We start from the raw sequence: 8932 nt of genomic DNA, 5'->3' as shown, positions 1-8932 counted from the left end.
ATACAATGCCAATGGAATGACAGCTGATAATTACATTTTAAGTCTGTTGTGTACATTTTGGTGCATCACATCACACTCGCATAAAGTAAATTATCCCTGGTTGACTTTCTGATTTAAACAGCTGGGGCTGTTTCGGAAGGTGAAGGCATTCCCATTTGCAGTCATGACTCAGGTAATCACAAACCGGTACTTGACACTGGGCCAGTTACAGAAGGCTCGAGTGGCAGGAAGCTGAAGTCTCTTTTGTTTGGATAAAGCACCGTGGGATCCTAAACATTTGTGAAGCAGACAATCTTACTTTAATATCTCATTCAAATGCTGGCACAGCATTTCATGTTATACTTCTTTATGTTACACTGGGAAATTGCTTAGGTTTCTGCATGTTGTTTTCTTCCAAGAATTTCCCCCAGTCGGTCGTTTCTTTTTGGCACAGTTGCACTGCAATTCAGCAATTTAACAAGATCAAGCTGCCAGGTGGTATATCAGAGAAGCATGACACAGCAGGGTCTCATTTAAGATTTCTGGGCTATGTTGTTTTGGAAATAATATATACTGACAAAACTAACGAAGCAAATACCCAAACTTGATGCTATCACATAGAATAAGGCATTTGTAATGGAGCTGCAAAATCCATAGTGATTATAATGATGGCAATAATTATTGATATACTAACATTCAAGTTAAGGTACCTTTCTTATCTCTCATACTCAACATTATGCTGTGTTAGAATTGCATGGTTGGCAAGATTTTGCTTTGGAAAAACACCCTGGATGAAGGACCCAAATAAAAACTCGAGTGTCCAGAGAGAGAAAGCCACACACTGAATACCCTAGAAAGCCTAGGTGAACTGCAATGTTCCCCTGGACTCTAGGGGGGTAGGTATACAAACAGGTGCTAAGGAAAAGAGAAGGAAGTGAGGGAGAAGTTGCATTGTCTCCGAACTGAACATACAGTATGGCAGCCCAGGACAGCTATCTGGATTTGCTAGGATCTTGTTGTCCCCTTAAAGGTAAGGTTAAGGAGAAATAGAAAGAAGCTGTACTCTCACATCCATCTATGATGGGCAGCATATAATTGTTCCTTATTGGAAATGGGCAGCTCAGAGGCAGCAAGAGATACCTGACTCTTTAAGATCAACAGAAAACATGTGGATGTAGGGACATCAGGGGGAAGTAGAAAGCATTCTAGTCCAGTGCCCATGGAGCAAAGGTAGACCTATTGTTGATTTTTGGGCTTGGCTGAAAATGACCATGGGATGGCATTTAAAGTCACTATTCTGGCAAGAAAGTATACAACCAGAAAGAAGGCGAGAAAGGCAACTCGAAAATAATTACAGAATCTGAGAAGCAGGCTTAACAGGGACATGCTCTTTTGCTATTGTATGTATCTTGGGATGGTGTTCAATATATAAAATCTGATTTTTATTCACCTTGGTGACTTTCATACATACTCAAGTTGGCCTAGTGAACTGTACATGAAGGATACAGTATATCTGCCATTTCATGACTCATGTTGCAAAAATGTTGAATTCCACCTTAAGTGCAAAGGCAGCATGACACTGCAATTTTTAGTATAGCTATCTGACAGTACCAGTAATCTGAGTAAATTCCTACTTTGGTCACTGCCTGTTTGGTGTTTGCAAGTTCTATCTAAGGATTTCACTAGGTACTTCCAAAGGACCCCCTTCTTGAAATACTGCCTCCAGCTCACATCACAGAAACTGCTCTCAGGAAAACTACGTTAGTTGTGGAGAGCTGCAGTGGCAAGAGGTTTTGCACATAAGGTGGTGTGGTTCAACTTACTTTTCACAAGTATAAGAAATACTCAATACAACCTATTCACTCAATTAGTAATATATTTTATCAATATTAAAGTAATATTTTATAGTTATTGTTTGCACATCATATTATATCTCTAAAATACTTCATTAAATGCTGAATCAATATAAGTTAAATAAATAATACAGACTCCAAAATATAAATATTACTACATGTAGCATTTTCCATTTCCTCTTCCAAATTAACCTAACTACTTGGGTTATGGCAACCCTTGTGTCAGTGCTTAAATTGTGCATAATGGATACTAGAATTGTACATTAGAATTGGATACTAACCCTCACCTATTCTGTTTCTCTTCTCTGTACTCAAATGTGGCACTTGGTGCCACGGCCCACCTGCCAAGTTGTTTTGCTTGCCTAAGGTAAAGTCATTCCTGATGGAGGATCGCAGGAATCGTGAGAAAGAGGAGTCCTTTCATCGGATTGGCTGGCCCAACACTGTTTCAGCCGTGGAATGGCCAAATGGGGGAGGCAGCTTGATGGATGAGGTCTCCAGGAGTCTAAAATTATCCAAATCTTATTATGTGATATCATCTACTGTTAAATTCTGCTCCGTATTTCTAAAAAAAAAATTTTTTATTGAGGATTTGTTTTGTTCTGTGTATTGTATTGTATTGACCCCCTTCTTTTGACACCCACTGCACGCCCAACCTATCTGGAAAGGGGTCTCTCTTTGAACTGCCTTTCCCAAGGTTTCTTCCATTTTTCCCTACTAGGTTTTTTTTGGGAGTTTTTCCTTGTCTTCTTAGAGAGTCAAGGCTGGGGGGCTGTCAAGAGGCAGAGCCTGTTAAAGCCCAAAGCGGCACTTCCTGTGTGATTTTGGGCTATACAAAAATAAATTGTATTGTATTGTATTGTAATGGCTCTGCAATCAGATGGTACAGTGATGCTAAGGAAATTTGCCTAATCCATGGCAAGATCCTGCAGGATGTGATCTCAGTTCATGATGAGACATGATAAAACTGATCTCATTAACAGAAAACAAAGAACCCACATGTTAATGTGGATATGCATACATAATGAAAAAAGTGAACATTTCCAACTGAGCACTCAAATCAAATTGTGTCATTTCTGGTTGTTTCTTCAGCATTTTATTTTTTTTCCTCAGAATATAATTTTCAAAGAAGGTATTGGCCCCATATGGCAGGACAGAAGGTAAAAAGCAATCATGCTCTCTCAAACCTGCACTGGCACTCATCTAGGCAATCATCTTGGACTCCATGACAGGCTTGCATTTGACAGTACAACACTTGCTTTGCTCCCACAATCCAGATGTCAGTCAGTATACTCATTATACCATGTAAGGAGTGAGAAAACAGATTTTTTTCTTGAGACTTCAAAGCCACTATAGAGTCCAAAGGCATTTTTCAAGTTTTTAGCTTCTTGCCTTCATACTTCACATGCTAACTACACTCTACACTGAATGCTTCTTGAATCTCTGCAAATCATTTACCTGTTACGCATGTTTCACATGAGACATAAACAGCTGTAAAGTGTGAAATTCGTGTAGTTAGATAGATAGATAGATAGATAGATAGATAGATAGATAGATAGATAGATACTTTAATTAATCCCAAGGGGAAATTCACACCATTGATGACATTGATTCACAAAGCTGAACTTATACAATCATTCTTGATTATATCTTCCAAATTTTTTTTTCCCCTAATGGTGGAACTTTATAAACAGTAACAGATTAGTTAGAGCTGCTGCCTCTTGGCTCTAGAGTACTGTGCTTGAATTCTGGCTCATTGGATCCACAATTAGGTTTGTAAAAGTTTGGAGCCTATTTTGGCAGAACCTAACCCTAAGTTGATCAAAAATCTACTTGTAGGGCATACCAGCACTTACTCACATCTGTCCAGTAGTGTTGATCAGAGATATATGCCAAACTGCTTTTTACAACAAATATGCTGTGTTTGCTGGTGAACTTGTTCCCTGCATGTTTTCCTTGAAAATGTTTTTGGTATCTGGAGACCCTAAAACGTTGAGATCCGTCAAAAACTGGAGATTGAAATTTTTAATGAATCTAAAGCTTTCACTCCTTCCCCATAGACAATAGGTTATGGTGGGGGAGGGCGCAAAGCAATAATAACTAAAGATTGGTTACAATTTACAAGGCACTTCCGTCTTCTAGATGGAAGAAAAACGTGTGAAGCATTTGCACATGACAAATTTGCACCTGGAGCGTGACTTAAAAAAATGTGTGACATGGAATATCATTGCCCCAAAGACTGGAACACCACGAGTGCAATAATGTATATACATATATAAAATTGTTGCTAATATGTAATTTTTTAAAATTGTATTTGTGGTTATTGTTCTTTCTGCATCTTAACACTGCTGCTTGACAGCTGAGGTCACATTTTTGGTCACAATAATGGGTCCAGCATAGTTGGCAGATGCTTCTTTAGCCCTTGGGAACACTTAAAAGACCATTGCACCATTATAATCAATGCAAAACTAGTTCAGTTCCTCCTTTGCCATTGATTTCAATGTATTTCGCAAAATCATTTCAGTTAAACTTGTGGCAATGGAGACAATCCCACGCAGAACCAGGCAGAATGTGCAAACTCCAGAGTGACAGTGACTTGAACTCGCTCTCCTGGGTCTGTTAAGCATCAACCAAAACCACTGCACCACCATATCTCAAGTATTGATTACTCCACCACATAAAAAAATTCAACATCTGACTTTTCTTTAAAAATCTAAAACATGTTCAATTGGCCACTGCAGTTTTACATCTTTCTAATTAATTTCACTCAGATATTCTGCAATGAAAGCACATAAATTTAAATGGCCTTTGCTCTCTGACTTATTATTTTGACTTCTTTGCTGACTAGCTTTTGCTTAAGAAAGAAAAAATGGGACCAAGTACTCAGACCCTTAACAAAGTAAAATATTGCAGAAAGAAAGAAAGAAAGAAAGAAAGAAAGAAAGAAAGAAAGAAAGAAAGAAAAATTAAACGTACCATGTACCTAAAAAACATCGACCCCACATAGAAGTGGGAAAAGAAGATGAGGAATGGTGTGCCAAGTTGTTTACAATATGTATTGTGTTGAATGTTGAACATAACTACAACTCGATTATTTTTAAATCTAGCATTCATATACCCTTCCGTTGCTTTAACGCATTTATTCCTGATTTACGGTTGCAGTGGCGATAGCTTCAGCGCTAGGCACACTAACCCACGGTCAGCTTCTTTAATTAAACGAGGAGTTTAGTTAGCAGCGGAGATCAAAGCCAAGAATAGTCGAAGTGACATAAGTGAGAATCCGCAGCCACCATGGTTCTGCACGGGGCATTTCCCACTGTCAGACAGTTTATTCCATCTCACCAGGGTATTACTTTTTCCATATTTTTCTAATACCCATTGAAACTTTGATCGAAGAAAAAAAATTCGCCTACAAATGGTACAACCGTTTCCCTTCTCTTGCCATGTCGTAATCTCGTGCAGTTTTAATCTCTCTTCCGCCGTGGGAGGCACCAATAAAGTTATTGAATATTTTCCTGAAGTTTGACCCGCACGTGTCCGCTTCAATTCTGTAACCGCATAGAACATCGGGGCGGGTCGGTGTGTTTGGGTGCAGTACAACGGGCTGCATTAATTATTAAAGTTTTGACATGGTTATTACTTTGGAAGTAAGGAAACTGTACAAGTATCCATTTGAGCGCGTCGTAGAAATGCACTTAAATAAGGTAGGTGAGCTTGCTGCACGCTGAGTTTACGTTGCATGAGCTGTACGTGCGCGCTGCCACGATGACGCTACTTTGCTCGCAGGCTTTAACGCTTAGCTTCCCTGCATTTCCTGGCCTCTCTCTGATTCAAATACTCCACTGAACGCTATCTACTCCTTTTGGGAGTGTTATACACTTTTCCGATGCATGGTGCTTTACTTTTTCCATGAAGAGTGTCAAGCGAGACTTAAATGTATCGATATGAACGCGTTAGACCCTTCTTGAAGCAGTTTATTTGTGCACGTCACTCGTGTTGTGTTTTTAACGCAGCCGGGTTAGGCTGCTAGTATTGTAATCGATACACGCTTGCTCTTGATACTGCACTAGTTTCTCCAAACAGTTTCATGTTTACTGAGCTGTTTCCTTAGTTTGCAACATGCGCATTTTCTAAGATTTCAGTCTGCTGTGCTGTTTATGTTGCGTAGGTTTTCGAGTGTGATTAGCTGTTATCAGTTTTGTTGTGGGCGGCTGCTGGAGTGGCTAGTGTTACTGCCGCATGGCTCTCAGTGTCCGGGTACATCACTCCCATGAGAGTCCAGCTTACACACAGGCACCTTTAGGTCATTGCACAGAGGGTCCAATTACAAGTCACTTTCTCTTGTCCTGCTAGGTGTCCCCACGTAGTCCGAAATGTGTGCATGTCGCCCATCGCAGTGTGTATATGAATAAGCCCCAAGGTGTCTTCAAGACACTGTCTTGCCACCCTGTCTGCGATTACCGATATAGCCAACATCTGCGAAAGTGGATTTAAGAAGGAATGTTGCTTTAAAAGATTTTTTTTTTCATTTAATGTGTTGGTTTTCACGTGGCTTTTCTTCTCGGTTTAATCGGGAAGCATCATCCTGTTGAGCCAGCTCTAAAACAGTCAGTCATCGTTTTAGTAACTTTAGGCTTAAATGTGATATCTGTTCTTTATTTATAATACATAGCCATAACACTATAAGATTTTTTGATAAAGACAACATATTTAACCAAAGTAAACTTGTGAAGAAGTTGAAACGAGTTCATTTATATATTTACATCAAGTCATTTAATTTTCAAAGGTGGTTGCATTTAGTAGATTATAGAGGTTGCTGTACCCACCATATGACAAATCACCTCAGTACCTTAATTAGGACCCGAGCGCAGCCGGGCAGCGGGTGACACCTCGGTACCACATTACATAATCTTTATATATAATCTTCATTTGGATCTTGATCTTTGTTTGTCCGCAAATTCATGTTCCCCTGACACTGCCTTGTGTGGTGTTCCTGCTGTGTTCAGTAGAGGGCAGTAGTGATGGAGGAGGAGAGGAAGTGAGGGGGAGGATCGTTGGATGAGGTTGGAGTGTGATGATTAAAGAGGATTGAACTAAAGGAGACTACGTGCTGTTTGTACTGGCTGAATACACAACACCTTGGTTGTTACTTTTGTTTACAAACACTGTCCATACCACTCTTTGTGTTTAGATCGGGGGGGTATTTTTCGTACGTCGCTTAAACCATCCGAGATCAGGTGCCTCATCTTGAATGAGTTAATGCCAGTGAAACTCATCCAGATAAGTCGGTTTTTCAAACGCAGCTGTGTATTAGATTAGTGTAGCTGGATCTAATCATACGAGATGAATGCGCGCGCCCGCGCTGAGTGAAAAGCCCATATATATTGAGTCTAGAAAACATGATCAGCAAGTCTTTGATAGGCTGTAACAAAATGACGAAAGAACGGGCGCATTTTTTTTTCACACACGCGGCGCAAGACCTTTTATTCGAAGGACACGAAGAATTTCAAGATTTAATTTACACAAGGGGTAACACTGCAAAAGCAGCCCAGACCAGAAAAGACGGCTGGCAAAAAGTGGCCGAAAAAATTAAACGCTAAGTAGTGTACATTGTACTTAGTGAATGCAGCGTTTCATTTCCTATGTGTCAGATTAATTATTATTTAATATGTCATAATTCCAGATCAAACGTGAGCACAAGGAGAACATGGGAACAGGTTAAAGTGAAGTACAAGAATATACTTCAAACTGGTAAATATTGGTATATAACTATTTAAAGAATTGTTGACATGAAGAATCATATATAATATAAAAAACATTAATTTTAAAGCTAATAAGGAGGCAGACAAGCAAAAAACAGGTGGAGGTCCACGCGGTCCAGACCTAACCCCTGCAGAAGAGTTGGCTCTCCAGCAAAATGCCCATCGCCCTGTTTCTGAGGGCATTCCAGGGGGAAGCTCCTCCTCAGAACCAGTGGCAGGAAGTAGTGGTCACTTCATTTCAGGTAAAGGATGGTCATTGCATATTTGTCCTCCATGTGTGCTATAGGTATGTTCCATATAGCCCTCTTTTTTGTTGGGTCAGTTGCAAGGAATGTCATATCCCTTGAACCTGTGTCTGACCAACGAGATATTAACGAAGGTCAAATATTTGATGAAGACACTGTGTCTGATTATTCATCAGGAGGAGAGGTACACTTTCCAAATAATGTTTGATCAAACTCCACTCTGATCAGTTCCATGTGACCCAATCACATTTGGAAATCCTGGTAATGAGAATGTTAGGCTGATTGAGATTCTTCGTGGAACTGTGGGTGTTTTAGCCTGTGTATTACCTACCTGCAATGGCATGAAACGCCTCTTTTATTGTCTGCACACGCAGGTGTCCAGGAAACACAATGAAAACCTGAAGGAAATATTTCAGAGCCAAACAGACTTTACGAATTGCCTGGCAAACTGCACTTTTCGATAGATGTTCCGCATCGCCTACAGTATATAAAAAAGTGCCGCTTGCAAGAAACCTCAAAGCAATGCCTACTGTCTGTGTGGTTGTGAGAGCCCGACTTCGCCGAGTTTGACTTCGAATATACGGAGCTAATAAATCTTTGAGGTACAATATTCCCCCTCGGCTAAAGCGGTATCTTTCGTACAGAATTTCCTCCGGGGGCAATAAAGGATCTTGCCGATCACGCAAAACCCTCTTTATATGAAATTCTCTTCCTATAATTTGCACACCAATATCAATTGGTCGCTCATTCATGAACGGCGAAGCCCTGACTGGATGACTTCCACACCGTCACTGATCACGTGTGTAAACTAATCCTTGTTTACGCAGACCAAACCTGCTCCGATCAGGTTTGTGGATTTGGATGTGTTGCTATGACAACACTTCCAGCAAGAGTTTCAAAAAACCGACAGATCCAGGATCAGGCCAAATCGTCAACAATTACATCCGGCTAAGCGAGTAATCCACGTACGAAAAATACCCCCCTGGCGTCGACACCTGCTTCGTTGTCGAGACTGGTTTTTTGTGTTTCTATCGACCGTCGTTGGCAGCACTTTGTCCAAATTGAATGTTCACCCACTTCTTGGAGTCGGCAG

General features: G+C 40.3%; 1 protein-coding gene across 1 annotated transcript in view; it reads left to right on the top strand.

Moving 5' to 3' along the window:
- The first annotated feature begins 5234 nt into the window (after nucleotides 1–5234).
- LOC114660232 (PRELI domain-containing protein 2-like) overlaps nucleotides 5235–8932 on the top strand; it is a 91299-nt gene continuing 87601 nt past the window's right edge. Inside the window, exon 1 of the mRNA XM_028812782.2 lies at nucleotides 5235–5536. Coding sequence (XP_028668615.2) covers nucleotides 5462–5536 — 75 coding nt within the window. The 5' untranslated portion in view covers nucleotides 5235–5461. The remainder of the gene's footprint in view (nucleotides 5537–8932) is intronic.

The sequence above is a fragment of the Erpetoichthys calabaricus genome, chromosome 11, assembly GCF_900747795.2.
Source record: "Erpetoichthys calabaricus chromosome 11, fErpCal1.3, whole genome shotgun sequence".
In the NCBI taxonomy this organism is placed as follows: domain Eukaryota; kingdom Metazoa; phylum Chordata; class Cladistia; order Polypteriformes; family Polypteridae; genus Erpetoichthys; species Erpetoichthys calabaricus.
The sequence above is the reverse complement of the archived record's forward strand: the minus strand, read 5'-3'. Positions and strand labels throughout refer to the sequence as shown.